General features: G+C 40.6%; 1 protein-coding gene across 1 annotated transcript; it reads left to right on the top strand.

Moving 5' to 3' along the window:
• Nucleotides 1–8,849: 8,849 nt before the first annotated feature.
• On the top strand, nucleotides 8,850–21,757 carry cahz (carbonic anhydrase; the record flags this gene model as incomplete). Its single annotated transcript, XM_083907881.1, has 7 exons — nucleotides 8,850–8,886; nucleotides 10,520–10,717; nucleotides 11,839–11,957; nucleotides 12,468–12,560; nucleotides 12,830–12,892; nucleotides 13,237–13,392; nucleotides 21,638–21,757. Exons 1-7 carry the CDS (start codon nucleotides 8,853–8,855, stop codon nucleotides 21,755–21,757), a joined length of 783 nt encoding a protein of 260 aa, XP_083764007.1. The 5' UTR covers nucleotides 8,850–8,852.
• Nucleotides 21,758–24,984: the final 3,227 nt, after the last annotated feature.

The raw sequence follows: 24,984 nt of genomic DNA, 5'->3' as shown, positions 1-24,984 counted from the left end.
TAATTATCCTCAATTGACGTTATAGCATTGCTAAAACAACAAATCTAATGGTGGCATAAGACTTCTGCACAGTACTGCATATATTGGACTTAGACATACATATATATACATATATATATATATATACATACATATATATATATTTCTATACATACATACATATATATATATATTTCTATACATACATACATATATATATATATTTCTATACATACATACATATATATATATATTTCTATACATACATACATATATATATATATTTCTATACATATATATATATATATATATATATATATATATTAGGGCTGTCAAAACATTACAATTTTTAATCAGATTAATCAAAGGGTAGCTGTGGATTAATCACGATTAATCACGATTAATTACCATTGTAAATATGCCAGAAAAAATTAAAATGTTCTCCTTATATTGTTGTAAGAACGGTGAGATAAATAAAGTATGTGAAAATATAAATGTAAAGAACAATAAAATACTGTAAATAACTTGTAAAAACTTTTTTTTTTAAACAACACATTGCACTGTAAATAACTCACATTATAAACAAAATATAAAGTACAGAAGTTAAATAGTTTTCTTGGGGGAACTAAACCCACAGCCGTAAATTCCTCATCAGCACCTGCTTCTACTAGTTAGCGTCAGCTAGCATTCTGACACTAATGTTAGCTGCTGTCTGTGTCCCCGTAAGTTAGACAAAGACAGTTAATGTTATGATTATATCATTATCTGCGCCAGCAGCGACACTTACAACTGTGTGTCTTTCTTTCTTTCTTTTTTCTTCATCCTCTTTTTTTCTTCCTCTTCTAACTTCCTGATTGATAACTCCTCTTCATTTTCCTTCAGCATCATTTACAACTTGCAGAAAATAACTTCACACAGGTTAACGTGAGGTGACGTGGGGCCCCGTTAGGGGGGTTTCCTACTGAGATGTCATTGTTGTTTAAGGGGGACGGGGTTGTGGCTGCTCACTGGGGAATTTGGCTCCGAGTGTTGGCCCCCATGCAGATGCCTGTCTTGCCTGTTCATAAACTGCACGTCTACCCGTAGCGCGATGAAAGTGAGAAAGTGCGTTAATGCGTAAAAAAAAATGTACGCGTTAATTCAACAAATTAATCATCCTGCGTTAACGCGTTAATTTTGACAGCCCTAATATATATATATACACATATATATGTATATCTTCACGTTTTGAATATTGAACTTAATTGTTTAGTTTATTTTTATTAAAATATACAGTGCCATGTGCAAAATAGATATATTACAGCAGTGTGAGTAATATATATATGAAAAAAATAACCAATCTACTTGCACTGCTGCACAACTTGTGATTTTCATTGTTTTCATGCCGCTGTCACTACTGTTCTCCTCAGCGAGCAGGCATTTTAAAACGGTGACGGCTGTGATTACGTCGGCGGAGCTGAACTTCCTGGTAAACTCCTGGTCAATCATGCTCGCCTGCTGGCTGGCTGTAAACTGTGGAATGGATTTCCTGAAAGGAGTCGTGCATCATTACTCCGCGTACCATTGAGACACTCAGTTCAGGAAACCCATTCCCCCTTTTTGCAGCCAGCTACCGGAACAGTCAGGGAATCACTTGTGGAGACATTTCAGCAGACACACACACAGAGACGGATCGGGAAATCTCTATAGTTGGATCGGAAATTTCCGATTCCGTCAATTACGTCTGTGTCGGAACCCGATACCGATACTGGATCGGATCGGCCCCATCCCTATATGTATTGTTCTGTGTAGCTCATACAGAGAGGTGTGCTTTCACTGACAGCTCGACCATGTAAATGTGAAGATGCTGTCGTCTTGGCTCCCAGAAGGTGTAAATCTTTGAGGCTAAAATTCTCCCTAAAGCCGTTTGAGGAGTGCCTCCATTAAAATGACCACATCTTCTTCAAATATTATCAACTGTAAATGTGTTAGACATTGTTGGAAAGGCTTATTAATCATCACACATTCAGAATCTGTAAATAGCTCAAAATGTCCCTCGGCCTGCTTGTTCCCGGTTTTGCCATGGCTGGTCACACACACATAACATTAAATTGGAATCGGCTAAAATCGTCATCGGCAGGCAAAACTCCTTGAAAAACTGGAGATCAGCCCAAAAAATGGCAATGGTGCATCCCTAAATATTAAAGGTGAAGTAAGTAGTTTATAGTGCCATCTAGAGGAGAGGCTGACATTTACAACAAAGAACTGCTGCTCTGCTCACCCCCTCCCTTCCCTGAGCGCTACGGTATCCGCAGCCGGTCAAATGTCGTCCTCGTCGTCTTTCTCCGTGTCAGCAGATGAGGTTCGTGAGATTTGAGGGAGAGGGCGGAGCTACCGCGGCCGTAGCAGACGAAGCGGAGAGAGAGTGGAGGCGGGACTTCCGCTACAAGTAAAGAGACGCTTGATTTGTTCTCTCGCGTTTGTCCTTACAGGCTCCGGTAGAAACATGGCGTCTCGCTGCTAACAGTGGCTATGCAACCGCGGCCCGCGACCATGTTATTTTACATGACTTTTTGAAACACTACGAAAATGAAACAAAAACTATTATACAGCGACTAGACAATGCAGGAGCACATAATATGTATAAAAAGGTGGATTTTGGGTTATATAAACCCATAAATACTACACATTGTCCCTTTAAGTATCATTATTACTATATAGATGGTTCTCCTTTGCTGAAGCTCTGCCACACACGATGACAAGGTGCTCACTGTTGTCATCTTGAATTAGAAACCTATGTAGTCTGCGTGTGTGCGCTCATCCACAGCCACAGGCGACAACTGACGCTCACAACTTCTCACCGAAGCGGAAGACTCAGCGCACACCCACAAACCCCCTGCTCTGAGCGGCAATAGCTTCCCCGATGACATTACACGAACCTTACCTCTCTCTCTCTCTCTCGACGCTGTGCTAATTATCGCTCTATCACAGCTGTCTCCTGCAGACAGCTGTGCAGAATGCACATCGAGTCCTGCAGTACCAAGACCCTCGGCCCGGTAGACTGTCAAAATGTCAAACCACCATTCTCTCACACACAAACCTTGGACGCCTGAGTGCGCTCTCTCTCTCTCTCTCTCTCTCAGACACACACACACGCGCACAGCAGCTGCACACCTCCGCTTATCGTGCTCCAACTCCGCGTCAGCTGCGCGCTCTCCCACATGTTTGCGCAAAAACAGGGGCGGTAAACGCCGAACTGTCACCGCGTCAAAATCCATCCGTGAACTTTGATTGCTTTAAAAATCAGCGCTCGAATAATTCGCACGACATATTATGAGACATTCGTTCGCGTGACGAGGAATGTGACGAGGATGTTGCTCACGGGGGCTGCTGCTGCTGCTGCTGCTGCTGCAGCCGCTTTCGCCGCTGGGTTGGCACTGCAGCTGCGTTGCAGCGGCAAATACGGCTGTTAATGACAAAGACTGGTGTTCTGAGTCATCGGTCAACAGGCACTGGTCGTGTCGGAGCTCAGCTTACCTGTAGCGTCTCCTCACTCACACCACCGCTGCGCGGAGCCTCACTGCTACATCCAAGCGCACGTCAAGACGCTGCAAGAACAATCACTGGTGGAATGTGTGTGCGCGTGTGTGTGTGTGTGTGTGTGTGTGTGTGTGTGCGTTTGTGTGCGCGCGTGCTTGCGTAAATGTGGGGGCATTAGGTGGCGCTTGGCTGCGGTGCGCGCTGCAGCAAGTTCACGACAGTGAGCCAGGATGACACCGGAATAAGGAGGGTAATTTACAGATTAAAAGCACAGAGTTGTATACATATATATATGTATGTATGACAGAGTTGTATATATATATATATGTATGTATGTGTATGTATGTGTATGTATGTATGTATATATGTGTATATATATATACACATGATATGGCCTTTCGTATTATGCTTTTGGTATAAACTTCGAGGAGGCAGGTTGGGTGTATGGAGGACGATACCTGACATATCAATAAATAAATAAATACAGGAATAAATAAATAAATGCACCAATAAATGCATAAATAAATACAGAAATAAATCTAGAAATGCAAAAAATAAATGCTTTATATTTATTTCTACATTTCCGTTCACCTACATTTATTTATTTCTGTTCACCTATCTATTTATTTATTTCTGTGCCCATATGTTAATGTCCATATGCTAACCTCAGTCAGACAGCATGATTGGTCAAATCGGAGGGCCAGACAAAAGCAAACAATTCCCATCCCGAGTCGTGCTACCTGTAACGTTGCAAATAAGCTCCAGTCAGTGCAATGGCCTCGACCGGGAGGCCACTGGCAGATCTGCTGCGGGATGTGGCCGGCCAGCTTGAAAATTGTGAGTTTCTTCTGTCTGTGACAAGTATAACTAAAAACAGCAGTTGTTGAGCATTAATAAGATTTGAACTTGGCACCAATGTCATTTTCACTGCTTTGTTATTTTTGTGTAACTTTACAGTAGAGCTGAAACGATGAATCGATTATTAATCGATTACTAACTTAATCGGCAACTATTTTGATAATCGATAATCGCTTTGAAGCTTTTTTCATGATTAAAACAAGATTTCTGACTGTTTTAGCTTCTCAAATGTGAATATTTTCTTAAGTTTCTTTGCTCCACATAACAAAGATAGATATCATTAAAACTGAATCATTTTGGTTTGTGGACAAAACAAGACATTCAAGAACATCGTCAATTCCAGGGTTGACGAAAACTTTGAGAATCTGAAGGCATTATTGACTAGTGCTCCAGTCCTTGCTGCCCCTGACTTTAACAGGCCATTTAAACTGGCCGTCGATGCCAGCGACGCTGGGGTTGGGGCTGCCCTTCTTCAAGATGACTCTTCAGGGGTCGAGCACCCCGTTTCCTATTTTTCCAAGAAGTTTGACATACATCAGAGACATTACTCTACCATTGAGAAAGAGGCCTTGGCCCTCATTTCTGCTCTCGTCCATTTTAGTGTTTATGTCTCTTCCAGTCAGGCCCTGGTGGTCTACACAGACCATAACCCGCTGGTTTTCCTCAGCAGGATGAGGAACTCCAAACCAACGCTTGATGCGATGGAGCTTGTTCCTGCAAGGATTCAATTTAGACATCAAGCATATCCGGGGAAAGAACAATGTTCTCGCTGATGCCCTCTCAAGGTCGTAAGTCTCCGTTTTCTCATACAGCTACTCATTAATTTTGTACGACCTTGTAGAGTTTGGAAGGTTGCATTAGAGCAACCATTTTAAGGGGGGGGGGTGTGTTATGCCAAGACCTGTTGTGCCATGTTTTGCAGGGTACCTGGAGTTTCTCCTCCCCCTCCTCCTTACTCAACACCTGCTGCTGGACTTAAAAGCCCTGTGTGGCTCCACCCACTCTCTCTCTGCCTGCAGCCAGGACCAGCAGCATGGTATCCAAACACCATTTTGTTACTTTTGGTTACAATAAACTTAGTTTTCTTGCATCTAACCTTGTTTGTGTAATACATGTTGTTCCCCTGGAGCCGGGTCGTAACACTGATCAACGTTTTTTAACATTTTATGACATTTTATGGACCAACCCATTCAATCGATTAATCGAGAAAATAATCGACAGGTTAATCGATTACGAAAATAATCGTTAGTTGCAGCTCTACTTTACAGCACCGACGACCGCTAACGCGCCGTGTTCACCACCTCCTCCGACACATAGCATGACACCCAGTGGACAGTAGGTTTCTGCAGGGAACAGTTTTTGATTGTAAATCCCATCTATAGACAAAACTACTATCGCCAGTGATGAGTGATTTATTTAGTGGCGTTGTGCATTAGCATTTTACAGATCACATTGCTATAGCGTGCGATGCTAACATTAACATTAGCCAATATATTTCCCCTGCAATCTATATTATTTTCTAACATTGAGCATGTCCTCTTCACTTGATCCTAGCCGAGGTTTCAAGACTGTTTGGGCCATACATAGGGGGGTCAAGGACAGCAAGACGGCGATCCGTTACTGGGCCCGCACAACTTCATTCCTACACACATTCATTCTGCTGTCTTGTGGACAAAAACGTGGACTTAGTCCCCAACCGAAACACCAAAGACAGACTTGCTGCAGCAGGTTTAGGGGAAAAACGTCTTACATTTCGAGGTATTTCAGACATCATGATGACTACTGACACCATACGGTCTAGTTCGACCTTTTATTTTATCATCATCTTCTCTTTTCAGGTAGCCATACAGATGCAAATGCATTTAAAGAATTTCTGTGTGAAGCCTATCCAAAACTCAGACTAGGGGGTGGATTTGAGTTGCTCAAAATCTCTGGAACAACACGCAGTCGCCACCTGATCCTCATCCCCTGTCCCAATGAGTGTTATCATGTAAGACACTTGAAAGATCCCCAAACCCAGATTGGTCATGCCACTCTTTTCATACGACCACTCCAAAGGAACGTGAATCTGGACCCTGTGAGTTCCTCACTTTTCAACTGGTGTTCCCATTTTAAAAAATGCAGACTGTGAATGACAGTCACAAAGTCATTGCTTTTGTTGAACCTTTAAAATGATCCTGTTTATAGGAAAGTCGACCAGATTGCAGTAATGAGCTAATTGGACCACCTCAGAAGTGTGTCGGGTGCGGAGAGGAGTTTCCTTTTGCACACATAAAAGCTCATAGCGATGAATGCATGAGGTATGTCTACAGAACTAAAATATCACATTTGTTAATCACGCTGCATATGTAGTCAGCCATGAGTGTAAAACATTTTGAGTGTGTGTGTGTGTGCGTGTATGTGTGTGTGTGTTAAACAATTGTAACTATACATCATTTAAAAACCAGGAAGCGTATCGTCATTAACAGCATATGCGTTCATGGAAGCGGATCACAGCGGCTCTGTTATTGTTGTAAATTAGACTGTGGCAGCAGCTACAACAAGCTCCCACTGTGAGGAGGTCGTGGACGTACGTGTACATTTATGGTTCAAGTATTTAATTAATAACGTAATTACAGTTAATGTGTCGGAGCCGAGCTCGGACACAACGTGCATGGGCACCGGGTCGGGCTTGATTTTTTGGGCCCGATATAAGTTCTAGACCACAGTAAACACTAATGCTGCCCACAGCCAGTTGGTCCTCCAACAGCATCATCCAGACAATATAATCACTTACAAGTTAGTTTGTAATAATTCAATAAAGTCTTCCTTTCCAATAATAGAGTTTATTGTGTGGTTGTATGCCTCCCAATTTACACCAAAACCAAACAATTTACTGCTTTTTATAAAGAGATATAATGAATATTGAGCAGAATTTAGTTCAGCCCATTGGTCCAGCCCTCAACAATATCTTATGTTTCTCAAGTAGCCCCTCCCTGTGTTAAAGGGTTAACTGTGCATAGACAGATAGGTAGGTGGATGAATGGACAGACAGATAGGATGGACAGACTCTCTCTCTCGCTCTCGCTCTCTCTCACACCACACACGCGCAAAGCCTTTTTAAACGCTTTTTAAACAGCTTATCCATTATTAAGACATGTGTGTGCTTACCATTTAACTACCCATCATGACCATTTTAAGCACTTTTTTTTTATTTTTTCTACTATTCTATCTACTGTGTTGGTCTTGTCCATTTTATTACATCTTCACTTTGTACCATTAACTTTTTTCGGCTATCTGTTTTATTGTATCTTCACTTTTGATTTGTGTTCTTATTTAATATGTAAAGTGATCTTTATGATTATTATTATTATTATAGTACTATTATTATTACAATAATGATATGATAGTATGATGACAATAATGCTAATGAAGTATTATAATTATAATACTACTACTACAAATAATAATAATAATAACCACCAATGGTAGTTGTGATCTCTCATGCATTTATTGAAGCAGGGTTTACAGAGTGGATCTGATGTTTTCTAATCTAATGTTGTTGGCTCATAAATAAATAAGGGCTGTATAAATACATTTACATGACATATTATGATAGTTAATATTATCAATGATCATAACTTGAGAATAATGTTAATTCTGATAACCTATTTTAAACTGATTTTTTAATTATTAAATTATTCTTTAAACTAAGAAGGGAAAAAAAATCCACATGTATCTTGATACAATTATCTTTGCTCTTCATTATAGGGCCATCTTGTGGTTGAGTTTATCAGTGTATAACAATACAAGACAAAAGTGGCAGCAAGCTTGTGATCATTTCAAACAACAAATCACATCATCGGTTTCTGAGCACTTTAATCACACATAAGCTTGCTTCAGTCACAGAGTAGCCACGCTCACATGAAAGTAGCGAAGTCGCTAAAACAATAGCCATGATTTCATAAAAATAATGCCGTTTTCATTGTAATGCCTATCTTTTACATAGGAGATGGTCACAGTGGTGCTGCACTTCCATGTCACGTGTCTGCTCAAAAAATAATGTATTAATGAACAAAACAGAATAGAATGGAGATTTGTTTCTTGCACACAATTTATCTCACTGTATTACTTCAAATATATATTATGCATGAGCAAGAAATGTTTTTATTGGACCCATTTTTGGACTTAATAGTTATATGTTTTGTTGTACAACATAATACAAGGAAGGTTATCTGAATATAAAAGCATGAATATTCCCGAAAAAAGCACAAGGGGGAGGAAGGGTAGAAGGAGGAAAGGAAAGGAGAGGAGAGGAGAGGAGAGGAGAGGAGAGGAGGATACTTGACCGTCACATCTCTGCTCTCCTGATGTACCAGTGCTGTAGAAGCCAAACCCACCTGTATGACTCCTTCATAAAGGGCTGGCTGTCCCCAGATCACCACCCTCTCGACCTGCACACAAAGCTGTACTATCATTCTCCTGAGTTGCGAGGACAAAGAAGAGAAGGAAAAGCCATGTCTCATGGATGGGGATACGGAGCAGCTAACGGTGAGGATTCACAGGCTTTATTCAGACTTCATTTTTCACATTCAGACAATTTACCTCATTCTGGAATTAATTTGCAACTTGTTACATTCCATAGAAACTCCCAAGCACCACTGTAGCAAATGTCACTGAAATGTTGTTTAATTTTCATTTATTTAAACAAACTTTTAACTTTGTTAATTGAAACAAAGCCAATCTTCTAGTTGTGGTTTGTACCACTTTGATCATTTTTATAGTGCAAGATAAATGTCAACCTCACATACACAAAAATGTACAGAAATTAAACGAGCAAGTCTGTGTTAAGCAGCTGGCAACAGACTTTGTTTTCTGAATTGTTTCTAATTCATGGAGCAAAGATTCCAACAGAAATCAACAAGCTGTTGTAGTTAAGATTACGTTGGTTTGGCCAGTATAGCTTAGGTTGGGTAGATTAGGCTAAACTTTACTGCCCATTATTCGGTATATTGTCTTTGGCTCCACACACACACACACACACACAATAATTATCAATATCTGCAGAGCCCAGAGTCCAATTACCAGCAATTAATTTGACTTGAATAGACGAGACTGAGGATTTGAGTAAAAACAAAAGGGGAGTGATAACACGTTTAGCAATTACAAAATGTAACAATTTAATTGCACTTGGGTAGGGCTAACAACTATTGTCATTATGGTTGAATCTGTCAATTACGTTTAAATTCATCAGTTGGTCCATAAAATGTCTGAAAATGTTGACAAAATATTGATCAGTGTTTTCAAAACCTGCATATGAAACCTCAAATGTCTTGTTTTGTTTACAAACTAAACTGAATCAGTTTTCTTTGTTGTTTGGAGCAAAGAAACCAGAAAATATTCATATTTAATAAGCCTAGTGCAGTGCCCGTATGGAGCTAAATCTCCGCTTGCTAAGACCACTACAACGTCTAAAGCTAAATCTCTTATTAGCACGCCAACGTCTGCAGCTCCATAACACATTTGAACACTGATATTCGCTGGAAACTATTCAAATATTATTCGAACAGCAAACCACTCGCAAGATAGGTAGGGTTAATAGATTTACAGATGAGATGAGATTACTCAGGCATGGAAATCCAGAGCAATTTGGGTTACTGATAGTGTATTCCTGGCGTGACTTTCACCAAAGTGAGACCTATGCACCTATCTACACAATTAGACATGGGGTGGCGCTCCCCTGAAACGTGTTCCCTTGGAAACAGCGACGTTCTGCGATACACGTCCTACGTAAAATGAATTCAAAAATTCAACTGCCGAGCTATTTGGGCTAATGAAAACTGTCAGGCTAGGCTATGACATGCGTCAATATATTAACAAACATCATTTGTTACCAGTAGGCTATTGTCTACATTATTGCAGGGTATTTCACCAATATGAAGAGAGCAGTAGGCTATTCGCGACCTGCAGAGCCATTGTGGCCACATCCATGCATTTTTAAAACACTCACTCACGATTAGCATTAGCATAGCGAGCTGTTTTGTGACTGTCAGCTACGCTGGAATCTACAAGGCGTATTTGATTTGCGGTGTGCACATACTTCCTATGGGCACTTCGCTAGTGGTATTAAAACCTTAATGGTCTACACGAAACACACATTTATGATTTGAATACATATTTGTAGGACCTCACAAATGGGCGGAAGATTTTCCGGTCGCCAATGGGGCCAGACAGTCGCCCATCAACATTGTCCCCAACGAGGCTCAGTATGACTCTTCTCTGAGAGCCCTGAAACTCAGGTATGACCCCTGCAACACCCAGGGCATCCTCAACAATGGACACTCCTTCCAGGTGGATTTCATGGATGACGCTGACACTTCCAGTAAGTACAGCTCAGTTAATTTGCTGGCACATTTACTTTTTAATCATAGCAGTTGTTATTCAACTCATCTTTATCCACCACATGAAGTTGGGGGGTCACACCCTGGATAGATCCAGCGCATCACAGGACCACACAAGAGACAAACAGCCATTCACTCAAACTCACACCTAAGGTTTACCAGTTTACCTAATCCCCAAATCTGTATGTTTTTGGACTGTGGGAGGAAATCGAAAAATCCAGAGAAAACCCAGGCACATACAGGGAGAACATGCAAACTCCATGCAGAAAGACCCAAGCTTGTTCCGACTGGGTGTTCTTAGTTTTATTCAGCTGTGTATGTATTCAACTTAACTTTATCTGAGTCTCCACCCTGCTGTATGCACCACAGCTGATAAGTGTGTGCTTCATTATCTGCAAGTGGACAAATCAGCTGCATAGCCTCACCCTGCTGCACTGACAGGCTTTTTGCAACATTCATTAAAGAGTGCAAATGAAATTGAATACCTATTTTGTTATGATCTATAAAAAATTCATAAATGATACTATATGCAATTGCTGTGTAATTTAAAGCTGTAGCAACAGTCTAGGGACAGATGATAAGGAAAGTTTTGCATCACCATCTTGACAGGACACATCACAAAAAGGCTATTATTGCATTGAGAGAATAGTTAAGAAAGAGAATTAGTAAAAGTAAAAGAAAATTCATCTTGAGCATAGATTTAGTAACAGATAGAAGTAGATCAACCAGTCACTTAATGTAAATAATAGGATTTGTTTATAATATAAACAATTTATGAATTAGCCAATTATTACAAGTTATGAATGTGTGTTCTTGTCATTAAAATTCAGTAAAACTTGATTTCTTCATTTAAAGGTTTTTTATTTTATCATTTAGATTATATTATCTCATATATTTTTTATTACTTATTGTCAATAAATACTGTATTTAATTGCACTGCAGTGCAAACATATTGGCGACACAGACCATTAGTGTGCAAAACAACTGGTTACTGATTAAGAGATTTTCTTTCTTTATTTTAATCGTTATTTGTATTTCCTCAGTTTTCCTCAGTTTTCCTCAGTCAGTTACTCTAATGTGTGTGTTGTATTTTCATGAGCAGCCCTGACTGGAGGTCCCATTTCTGGAACATACCGTCTGAGACAGTTTCACTTCCACTGGGGAGCCAGTGATGACAGAGGCTCCGAGCACACTGTCAATGGTGTCAATTTCCCCTGTGAGGTACTGAAGCTTCTGCAGCTTCCTGAGAGATGCCAAAAATCTTCTTCAGAAATCTTACGATATACCACTTTTTCTAATAATGTTATTATTATTATTGAGTATCTACAGATGATGATGCCAGGCTGACACAGTTTTACATCTGTTCAACCACTAACACACATGAACAACACAGTATGCTAAAGCATTTACCCCTTACCATAACCAACCATTTCAAAAACATCACGCTCATACTGTGTGATGCATATTCTGCTCACATAAAGGAAGAAATAAATAGCCCACACATTTTTGGTTCGAGTCCCTGCTAGGTCAAGGGCTGGGGTGCTCCTGAACAAGGCACAAAATCCCCCATTGCTGCCCACTAGTGTGTAGTTAGGATGGGTTAGATACAGAGGACAAATTCACTATCACTAATTGGTGTGTGTGCAAAAATGACTAATATTTCTAATTGACACTCAAGTTAGATAATATGCCACACTCTGAGTAGTCAACTTTGCCTTTGTTTGTGATTAGCTTCACCTGGTTCACTGGAACACCAAGTACCCGAGCTTTGGAGAGGCTGCCAGTAAGCCTGATGGACTTGCTGTGGTCGGGGTCTTTCTCAAGGTGAAACTTAAATGAGTTATCATCATTTTTTTTGCAAAATAAAAGTGATATTTTGAAAATTCTGACACCAACACGTACAATTGCCATTCTCGTCAAGCAAACATCCAATTTTTCAAGTAAAAAAGACTCCACGCCACTCCATTGTGATAAACTTTTATACTGACACATCTGTTTCCATTACCCGTTTTTTTATTGCATTATTTAGGTTTTGCGTATTTCTAGAAAACATAAAATGCACTGCTTCTGATCTTTGTGTGAATTTCCTGTAGATTGGTGCTGCAAACCCCAGACTCCAGAAAGTTCTGAATGCATTGGATACAATTAAGACCAAGGTACAAAGTAGTGACTGCAGTTCATTAAGCCCTTTTGTTCAGTGCAGATGTACTCATAAGATAAGATAATCCTTTATTAGTCCCACAATGAAAAAAATGATGGTGCCACAACAGCAAAGACAGTACAGGTAAAGGTAATACATAACAACCATGCATTTTTACATCTACAAATGTACAATTAATTAACTAATTCACCCGAATATACAATATGATCTTAAATTGTAAAATTGAGTGTAAACCAAAATTGCACATCTGTGAGATGTATATTATATTGCACATAATAATCAATGCAGGGCAGTAGACACGGAGCTAACAGATTCTCTTCTGCGTCTTCACACCTGCAGGGAAGGCAGACCGATTTTGCTGATTTTGATGCAAAGTCTCTTCTTCCTTTTTCTCTGGATTACTGGACCTATGATGGTTCTTTGACCACTCCCCCCCTGTTGGAAAGTGTCACCTGGATCGTTCTCAAGCAGCCAATTAGTGTCAGTCCTGTACAAGTAAGTACCTTGTCACACACTCAGTGATGCAACAATATTCGGTATTTTACCAAACCGTCCAATACACCCTATGCGGTTCAATACACAACACCAAAAACGCTTCGGCCCGTCAAAATTTTAGCAAAACTTTGTACAGCTGTGCATGCTGTGCGATTACATCCACTCAAGAGCAGAGACATGAGAGCAGCGCTTCAGTGCCATGCTCTGCTCATGCCGCTTTCAGAGCCAATCAGAACATCCCTGAGTTTCCCAGGAGCCAATCAACAATGATGAGCGTTGTTGAACAGTGGAGAAACAAAGTTTAAAGCGGCCATAGAGTGGTCCTATCACACATATATGTGAGTTATGGAGAAATCTCTCTTCAATGAAGCTCTTGTCAGCTGTGGTGTTTCGGTCTGAAATCTCACCCCCAGAAGATACAATGTGTTGTGATTAGCCAGCCAACGAGAGCTTTCGCAACTGTCTTGTGATTGGCCAATACCTGGAAGTGACATAATCAGCATACCAGCTCTCTGGAACGGTGGATGCACTGCTACTCATTATCAAAACAATGTTTTAACAATGTTTAAAAATGGCTTTGTCACGACTCCCCGCCGAAGTCCGACTTTGACCCAGAGTCGGACCCAGACTCAGAGGACACTGTCGCAAGTGAAACACCTCCACAATGTTCTTCTTCTGGGGTACAATGTACACAACCTGATGTGCCCGGACTAGTGCCCGGACTAGGAGGATCCGCTCTTCAGGAGAAATGGCGGTTACATAACGAGAACGGGTTGTAACCTGAGATTACAATACAAAAATAATAATTCAAAAAAATCCACTCTATTGAGTGGAATCCATGCGACCCTCAACTTTAACAAGATTCCCAGTCCCTGCACTGGCCACACAGCCCCATAGCATGATGGAACCACCACCAAAATTTACTGTAGCAAGGCGTGCTTCATTCCCGCTTGGCGTCTCCGCTCAGCCCTGGTGACAAAGCAAGGGTTGACTACGGTGTGTGTATTGCTGACAGAAGCTTGTCCGTACCGAGTGTTCCCGCTCTGTTGTTACGTTAACTTTTCTGAGCTGTGTCGTAGCTCTGCGGTTGAAGCATCGTTAGCTTGCTGCGGCTGAGTGCTATCTCGCTCGTTGCTATGTCGTTAGTTTTGTTTCAACTGAGTGTTTTCTCGCCCTGTTGTTACGACATTGACTGTATTGCAGCCGCGTGTATCTCGCTCTGTTGCTGCACTTTCACGGCACCAAAGGCAGTCTGACTGGACTCATAATCGAGTGTTTCTTGCTCGGTTATTTCCAACACTGCTGGTGTTCTTTCTCTGTGACTACACCTTGTTTATGTGATCATAGCTGGGTGTTTCTCGCCCTGCCTCTTCATCGCCATCCTACCGGTCGTCGGGTTAGTCAGACTTGGACAGCCTCTGTTACCATGCTGACTGTATGGCTCCTCTCAGTCCAGAAGTTCAGACAGATGCCGTCTATGTCTTGGCATCAACACGTCAGGTCAGTGCTAACTGAAGACGCTTGCATTAATTGCTCTTACGGACCCACCACTAAGGAGCCAGGGTGAGAGCGATAGCCTGGCCTCCCTGCATGATGATACTAGCAAGCATGATGAAGACATTCTGTCAATTGCTGCCTCAGGATTTTTTTTTTTTTACTAGGAATGAAGCAGGGGACAGAGAGAAGCTGGAGGCGGGGTCCCCCCTTCCCTCTGTGACTGACTCCCATGGGTTGGGTGCAGGCTCCTCAAGGGATGCCGAGACTGGTTCTCCCACAGTTAAGCAGGCTATTCAATTAGCCATCTCGTGGCTTGGGTTGGATGCTGCCCCTGTAGAGACTGCTCCCTCCAATGCCTTTTTCAAACACACCCCACAACCAAACAAACGAGGTGCTGGCCGGACCCCAAAGCTTTCCTTCACCTGCCAAGTGGTTGTCGGGCTTTGACTGCCATGAATAGCCCAATATGGACTAGAGCAGATGCCTGTTGTTAATGCTTCTATTGCTTCTTTGATAGTGTCTCTAGATTCAGCCCTTAGGCCAGATGCCCGTTGTCCACGCCCACAGTGTAGGATCACTGATGACCTCCTCACTAAGAGCTACGACATAGTGGCTCAGATTGGACGGGAACTCCTTTTACCACTTGGTCCTGGCTTTATCTCAGACCCTTCAGACGACTGGAGCCGATGCCCAGACACAGAGTCTAAGTGATGCTTCACTCAAGGCATTTGCCTCCATGAGCAGGGAACTTGGGAGACTGATGTCCACCAATGACTACCAATTCACTAGCTTCATCAACTCAACACAATTATTTTTTGTAAAAATATCCTTAACTAACTTTGGGATATACTGAGTTGATGATGTGCAGATAAACTGAAGCCGTTCCACCAAGTCATCAATTTGCCAGTGACGTTATAGATACTTTCCAATTTTAACAAGAGAGAACCAATATTTTTCACAATTTCACCTGAAGTATCATTTTCACAACCCAAGTCTAAGGTGGTATCTATGTCCACATGATCGTGTGATTCCAAAACTGGAAAGCTGGTTCCCCTCCCAGTTAAAACTAGATGATTTGAAATGACAGACTTAAAATCTTTCCATGCACAGGAGTTGGGATTTCTACTTCTATGTGTCACATAAGTCCCATATAGGTTTGCCTTGAAATCACATCCATCAAAAGCACATTCAACAGTTTCTTGACTGTTCAACTGGGAATAAATATGTTGAAAATAGTTTTTTGTGGTTGGATAAAATGAGTGACAATTTAGATTTGAAAGATTGAACAACTTCACACTTCAGTTTCCTGGAAACTGTGGGAGCTCTACAAGTGTGTGCGCAAGCCACTCCATGTCTTAAAGGAGGATGGACAGTTTAAATAAAGACAGGGTATTGAGTATCCACGAGCATAGGTACCCATGCCTTACTCCTAATGTTTGAGCAGTGCCCCTTTTGATGAAATTGATTACATTGCCAGGCCATAAGCAACCACCAAGTAATGGAAAATAAATAGTCCAGATAATTAACTACATTCCTACCAGTTAACTTTGGAAGTGATGTTAACTCGTGTTTTTAAGGTTGATTTTTAACCCTTACCTCAACTAAAAATGACATGTTCACAAGTTTCCTTAAAGATCACATTTAAAACAACTCCTCTGTTCAAAGAATATTTATTTGAACAATTGTCTCAACTTGCAGCTTCCATCTCCTTTGAGTACACTTTTTAACACAAATTTTAAACGGTATATTAAACAGGTGAGAAAAGTTGACCCCATCAACTCTTACTACAAGCGGTCCATGAACAATAATCCTGAGACTGTTTGCACAAGTGTATTTAACAAACAAAAACATTTCAATATATGTAAGAAAATCATCTGCTTGAGAACAGTCAAGACCAGCTCTAATGAAACCCAAATTAAGTGAGTCAGTAACAGTGCTTCAAGACCTGTGCTAAACATTGCATGTTTAAGGAATGTTAAATGCCTTTATGCAATGTTTAGCACAGGGGTCTGTTTCACAAAGCAGGTTTAGTGAAAACTCTGATTCTGTTAACCCTGAAATGAAGGAAACTCGGAGTTTTCCATTTCACAAAGGGAGGTAAGTCAAACCAGAGAAAGAGGAGTAACTCTAGCCTGTTTCACAGAGAGAGGTAACTTAAGCTCTCGGTCAGTTACCATGGTAACATACTCTATGAACCTAACCTGGTCGGGACCAGGTTTTTCTCCGCAAACCTTGAGTTTCTCTCTGTCTCCGCCCTCTTTCAGACACACACGGTATTTGATTTCCTCATTCATTCAGTCAGCAGGCAAGCTTTGGCGTAGTATAGTTCTGCGTCTACATTAGAAGTTATATTAGGTGGCGACTATTTTCACAACCATGTCCTTTTGACGGCGATCCCGTGGATGAAGGTGCAGCATTACTGCGCAGAGAATTAAATATTCGTCAGGATTATCAGACCGCACATAGATGTTCTTACATTTCCAGACACTTTTCTTTTTGAGCGGTACAGTTTCACGTCACAGTCCATCATTTACTTACACAACCTAATCCGTCCTTTACATTTCAACATTAACAACCGGAGTCATGCTCTCTCATCACAGCAGAAATTGTGTGTTGCGCGGCGTTTTTTTCTTTTAATTATTAAAAGAATAATTATCATTAATTATTTTATTTACAAATGTACAATTTTTTCTTTTAAACAACGTCATAGATGCAGAGCACTATGGAGGAGGACATGAATCACATTCAGCTCGCGCTGTCACTGACTCTTCATGATTCGCGAACACAGAACCGATATCAACCTGCTCAGTCAACGTTTTCCCCTCTTCTGTTAATGGGGAATAGCAGCAGAAGGGAGCGCCTGCTTTAGTATTATAAAATCCTCATATCATTGTTCTCAATTACTTCCAAGACCAAATTTCAGGACAAATTTTAATTGATATTGCCGCCACACAGAGTAATAGAGAGAGATCCGGTTCTCTTATTCTAACTCAATGTGTTAGGTTGAGTTGACACACTGACATTTATATTTAACTGAACTGACTTGCAAACCTGCCTGATAAGATTATGGTAAAAATTCTGCATAATTCTGCATTTGAATCCTTTTATTCATAGGGATTGTGCAGCATTGCGTTAAACTCGTTATCTGTCTAGGGTTTAACCTTCCTCTGTTAGGAAGGCAGAACACAGCTGGACCCAAATGCACAAGACCGGAAGCACAATGGAAGATGACTCTCTTCAAATCAAAACAAAAGTCAGGAACTCTTCGTCCTCTCAGTAAGAAAAAACAAAATGCGTAGCACTAAGGCTAGATAAAGAAATAACAAAAAGCGTAGCACTAAGGCTAGATAATAAAAAATAAAGAAACAAACTTAAATTCCTCATGACTCAAACAACAACAACAAAGGAATACTTTGTATACAACTCAAAACGTAGCTCCAAAGCTAGAAGATCAATAATTTGCGAGACAGACTTGGATTAGATTTTCACTTGACAGCATAAACAACGTACTGACACATAATGAGGGAACTGGGGACACTATATAGGGAAGAGGGAATTAAGGGCAGGTGTGAGTTAATCACCAGGTCAAGAATCACCAGGTGAAGTGCATGAGAGAATTAGGCGAGATGTGTCAAGAACGACAAGGTGACAACGTAACAGGAAGACATGAACATTACCAAAATAAAAGGGGAAGTGAAAATCAAACCCAACACCAAAAAGGTGACATGAACTTAACGTGACGCTAAAACAGCTAACACCGACTACACAAACAAAAAACACTAACATAACTGACGCCTTGTGACAACCTCATCTTGCTTTCGCTGGAGAATAATGTCTATGACAATATGACGCGTTACACGTCATATTGCATCATCAGAGGTGAGCAAAAATACTTTTTTTTAGAAATCAGGGGAAAAATGAGCGAGGGAAGCAAAATTTCTAAAAAATAATAATGCTATTCTAGCAATACAAAGCCACATGCTAATCAGTGAAGTATTCCTTTAAGCCTTAAAGGTACATTATGATATAAATTTAAAGCAACTGGCCATAAAATCCTCCTAATATGTCACAGAGGACCAGGAATAATGTTCATATAACATATATGAACTCACCAACAAAAATATTTGCATTAAAAAAATATATTTTTTCGCACCGCAAAGTTTGTTTGTTTTGAAATTATGTTTTGGCATGACGCGCCATCTACCGCCGTCTACCAATCATAGCAGTCAGTAGAGTCTCAGCAGTTGAGCAGCCATGGGTTGCCAGTTACATAGCTACAATTGAAATGGAAAAACCTAGGAAACCTAAAAGACCTCGGTATGAATGTCAAAAACGTCAAGATAAAGTTTGCAGCAAAGCGAGGGTCTATATAGGACATGCTTTTGAACGGTGAAGAGAGTTTAAAGCTGAGAGGAATTTCAAAACGGATGCAGAATGGGCTACTCTTCTGCTAGACAGGTAAGTTCAGCTTGGCTAACTCAGTTAGCATCATAGTTCGACTGTCGAGTTCTGTGTTTTGAACTGTTCCCTCAGCTGCCATACCTGCTTCGGTGTGGCGGGGTTGTGGCGCCGCCGCGGGCAGTTTCTGCCTAGAGCCACAACACCAAGATGTTTAAATTATTATACATCTTGATCTTTACTGAGAGAACAGAATTGTGCGTCTCAGAGACACTCATTTATGATAAAACGCTCGCTCCTCGTTCGTTGCTGACGGAGTTACATGTCAACGACTCTGGAAGGGAGGGGTGGAGTGGGAGGCTGATACGACTCACCGCAGTGTTTTGATTTTGAGTGTAGTAACCTTTTTTGGCCACATTGTTACAGATGGCGCCTTTAAGTGCCATGTGTTTCAGTTAGATTAAACGGACTACCTGTATCTTCAGCAGACAGTATATTTTCATAATTAACACTGCAAAAGACTAACTTCACATTACATAAACCCATGCGATGTGAGTAATTGCCTTTTCCTTTCAAAGTTTCTCGTCATGGCTTTTCCTTTCCTCTAAAACTGACTGCATGTTACAGTCAGAGAGCAACAGGGAGCCGTAAGCATGACTGATTGAGTCTGCTCAGGGAAATCAAATCCATCAAGCTCACCAGCTGGATAAATGCTAAAATGGCTCCCAGAGGAGCTGCTGTTTATACCATGCTGCTTACACAAGTTCACACACAAACACTCTCACTCACTCGCTTCAGTATTTGGGCACTCCATCTTAAGCGTAGTATGTGTTAATATGCACGAGTGACATGGATATGGACATCCTATATAGTACTGGACAGTTGATAAAGTGGAGCAAGTCAAGCAGCTGACAGCTTTAATGTCTTCATAATACTAATAATAAGACATTAGGTTTTAATTATCACATTAAATTAATATTAAATGTGTTAATTCATCATTAAATTACATACATTGCTTGTTTGGTGTTTTAATTACATTGCTCATATGCCCTCAGCACAATAGTTATTTTATTTTTTTATTTTTTAAAAAGCACAATCGTTTTAACATTATAAGTCAAGCTCTGTTCAACTGTGAAGCTGGCACAAACCTCCTGAGCTTTTCCCACTAAGTTACACTGGAGCAAAAGGGACCGATTGTGTTCCAGTTCCAAGGCTTTCACCCTCAGGTGCATTGTACTTCTAACTCCCGATTCCTCATCTTCATTTCCTTAATGCGGAGGGTCAGTCTCCTCAGAGAGCTCCTCAGCCGACATCCCCAGCACAGTGGAAGGGTCAGTGGGAGTGGCCATGGTCGGTGGCATAGGCTCTGAGAGAGCCACGTCAGCTTTCTCAGTATCTTCTATTAAGTTAAGCAAACCCTGTTCCCCCAAGTTTTACAGTTATGAGCTGGAGCAGCTCCGCTTTCTTTAAATGTAATGCCCCATCTATTTTGTACAGATTAGCGACCAGCATTAAATCCCCTTTCTTACAGATCTTTAACTGCTGCAATGTGGGATTTTTCACATAAAACTATTTAACTTTACAATTCAAAACCAGTGAGCACAGTGAGTAAAGTCAAATAGTTGTTGCCCTCGAGCTGGGGGTTGTAACACATCAGAACCTTGCACCACCGTTGAAAACTGTTGAAACTGAATCGTGCATGTATACAGCACGCACATCAGTTTCGACAGGGGGCCTGAAGTTCAGATCAAAAAGCCTCATCAGCCTGGAACACTGGGGCTTTTTGATCTGCTGCAAACATGGTTTCAGGGTCTAGGGGAAGAGTTTTCACCCTCTGTTCATCTATGGGGGAATACCCAGTTTTCCAGGCCGACAGGACTTTTTGATCGGCTGCGAACATGGTTTCAGTTTTCACTCTCTGTGTTCATCTATGGACCCCACTATTCTGCCCGTAAAAAGCAAGTACTTACCTTGGTCAATTTCATTTCAGGAACAGGAAAGTAAAGCAATTTGGATCAGTCAGAAAAACAAGGTCAGAGGCCAGGAGTCAGAGGACGTAGGCAGGGTCTGTATCAGACTTGCTTGACTAAAAGTAGAGTTTGGTTACTACAGACTGACTGACAATATCCACATATTCATCAACATTTGGGCAGTGCACGGTTTGTTCTGTTCGGTTACAGATGACTCCTTAGTTCTGAATCTATGGCTAATTTTAATTTATTATCTATGGCCCTTGGTTTAGTAGTGCATTATTGTAATTTGTTTTGAACTTTGAAAATAAATGTTCATTTTAAAAAATTAAAAATTAAATCTTTCTTTCTTTCCTTCTCTCTTTTTACTCTTCCATCAGATGGACAAGTTCCGCAACCTCCTCTTCACTGGAGATGGAGAAGCTGCGTGCTGCATGGTGGACAATTACCGGCCTCCTCAGCCTCTGAAGGGCCGTCAGGTCCGCGCCTCCTTCAAATAAACCCTGCTCGCTCCTTCGATCACCCCTTTACATTACATTACATAAGGGTTTTTATCCAAATATACTTACCCCTCCCTTCTTTCCCCTCCTACCATTCCATTAGCTTTATTGTTCCCTATATGCAGTCTTTATTTAACTAACTTTAGGCATTATGACATCCTACAACCTGGATGCATCTTACATAAAATAATAGAAAAAAAGATTTCCACTGGCTCGTACAGTAATGTAGTTATTAAATGAACCATCACATATAACATGAAACTATACTCAACAAAAATATAAAAGCACAAACTTGAAATGGTGAAGAAAAATAGAATATCATGACATTTGCTCAGATTCTTGATGCATTTGTTTATGGAATGATTTGTTCTGCTCAAACCCAGTAATCCAGTGTCACTCGGCCACTCCTATTGACTACAATCTCAGATTGAGTATTTCAACTCACAACAGTCATGGAGCATGGCAGAGAGGTGGTCAATATGCATGACCAGTACACAGACACTCCTTATGGTCTGGTCAATAAAAGGGCACACCAAAACGTGGACTTTTGTCACTTGTCAATATGCCACAGATGTCACAAATCAATGCCATTGCCATGCTGAGAGCGTTACAGCTGTGGCAACACAACTGAATGACGCCGTATTCACCAGACATGTCACCTATCGACACCTTTGGGATGTTCTGAATAGGTGTGTCCACCAGCGGGTTCCCCAGAACGCCCGCCGACTTCAAGTGGCTCTGCAGGAGGAATGGGACAACATCCCCCAGGCCACGATCGACAACCTGGTGATGTCCATGCGTCACCGGTGTACCGCTCTGCGTGAGGCTAATGGTGGACACACACGTTATTGAAGTTGGTGAACTTGGATCATCGACCCCCATTGTGTTCTGCCTGCCATTACTCCAGGGGCCCGTTTCGCAAAGCAGGTTTAGTGATAACTCTGAATCTGTTAACCCTGAAATGAGGGAAACTCAGATTTTTCAGTTTCACAAAGGGAACTCAAACCAGAGAAAGAGAGGTAACTCTAGCCTGTTTCACAGAGAGAGGTAACTTAACCTCTTCTTCACGGTTGCCCCCAGGACCGGGGGCAGCGTCATAAAACCTTCTAACTTTAACAAACACAGACATGCTGCATACCCACAGAAAGGTCAGAAACTCAGCTAAATGTTCATATAAACCATTCTTATGTTCACGAAACACCGATGGATCAAACAGCAGGAGCGAAAAAAAAACATTACAGCGCACCGGAGCGTGATTATGTAAACAAAACATTTTTTATCACTCTATGACCAAGAATCACGGATCCAGCCCAAAATAAGAGAAAAAAAAACACTGACTTTCAAGAAATACAAGCAGAAATGTTGTCTTACCTTTGCTGTTTATCAAAACAAGTTATTTTCTGAAGACGCTGCAGAGTTGTTATTATGCACCGCACAGGGAGCATCCATTTACAGCGAGTTTTCGTACTTATTTCATACATATTTTAAAGGTGATATTTGCTTTAAAATGCAATATTTTTTTTAGGCGAGAGAAAAAAAACTTTTTTTTATCAATAAACCTCGAGTTTCTCCGCCCTCTTTCAGCCACACACGGTATTTGATTACGCTACCACTCAAGCAGTTTCCCCCTGTAATATTATTGTGATTGTGCAAAGTACTTAAACTTATACATTGACCTGAGTTGCAATGTTCTCCCACGCCGTCTCCCTCTCTTTTGCTGCTGCAGCGGTGTTACACTTCCTTCGAAAACCATGCTCAAACTCACCGTTTGAGCACACTAATACTTCCAACGCCAATGGGGTGAAGAACATAGCCCTCCGCTTCCCCGTTGCCATGGTGACTCGTCAAAACGGGGCTCCATTGATGCCGTCTTTTTAGACTTGTGGTGCACGCGCTTAACTCGAGGTGAAACTACTCCGTGTTGATCAAACTAACTCAAATCAGCTGTTGTGAAACCGAAAGCTCAAGAGTTTCCTATCTCAGAGTAGATCAACTCAGAGTTCAGGGTTAGACTCAGAGTTTGATGAACCTGCTTTGTGAAACGTGCCCCAGGACTTTTGTTTTGAAATTGATCCTAATGGTTGTACTGTTATTTTTGTCACATAACAATAACTAAAAGTTTTTTGTGTGTTTGTATTTTTGTTGAGTGTACAAACAATGGGGTAGGAATTACGACTCTTCTCCTGATGTTGATCATCATTTCCTGGCCAGCTTATTTTTACACAGTGTCTGTTTTAGTGTGAGACTGTTTGCTAAAGTACATGCAGGGATGTGTATCTAATGATATGAATAATCATTATTTCTACTCGTCTTTACCGACAAACTTTGTTTTCTGTGCCTGGAGTGGAAATATATGCACTGCATTCAACGCTGTCTTTCAGGCTCCTGCAAGAAAGCTATTATGCTTAAAGCAAAATAAATTAAATCCATGAATGACTCTTCATTGAAACAAAGCTTCAGTATCAACATACAGTAAGTCATTAATATTTTCACGTGTTAGATTAGCTAAAGCTAGTTACGTTGAAGCTTTTATATCAGTGTTGTTTCAAATTGTATTAAAAATGAAATGCGTCTACCATGAAACTATTGTAAGTGTTGCACTTTAAACTGCTGCCACATTATAGAACAGAAGAGTATTTTGTGTAAATCTGTCATGGCATGGATGATTAAATAAAATATAATAATCTACTTCTAATTTACAGAGTGAGTTTCACCCTTTTTACAACCTGCATGTTGTGCTAATTATGTCATGACGTGATGAGTGGTGTTGGGTTCAAATAATGATGATGCCACCACAAGCAGGAGTCATGAAGCGGTTTCTAGCAGGTGTTCATTCTGCTGAAATTTAATTACTGAAATATTGTAATAAATGAAATTAGCACATACAATTAGATATAAATACCTGAAATGTTTTAGGATGTGTTTAGGACTGGCTGCTTTTAGCTATTACCATTAGCATACTCATCTGTTAAGATGTCACTGAGAAATATGTTATATGATAAATAATTTTTTGACTGTGTGCAGCTTTATCCTTTATAACCTATATTATTTACAATCCGTATCGTCCAGGCTTACAGAAAGATTCATTTGATGTTGTGATATATATTAATAACAAGTTGTATAAAAAAGTATTGCTGTGATTCAACTTTGTAATTGGTGAGAAAATATCAATACGAATGATTAATTATTTTTAATAATTAATTATGTTATTAATTTTCTTAAAACCC

Source organism: Microchirus variegatus (genome assembly GCF_963457635.1).
Source record: "Microchirus variegatus genome assembly, chromosome: 21".
NCBI lineage: Eukaryota > Metazoa > Chordata > Actinopteri > Pleuronectiformes > Soleidae > Microchirus > Microchirus variegatus.
The sequence above is the reverse complement of the archived record's forward strand: the minus strand, read 5'-3'. Positions and strand labels throughout refer to the sequence as shown.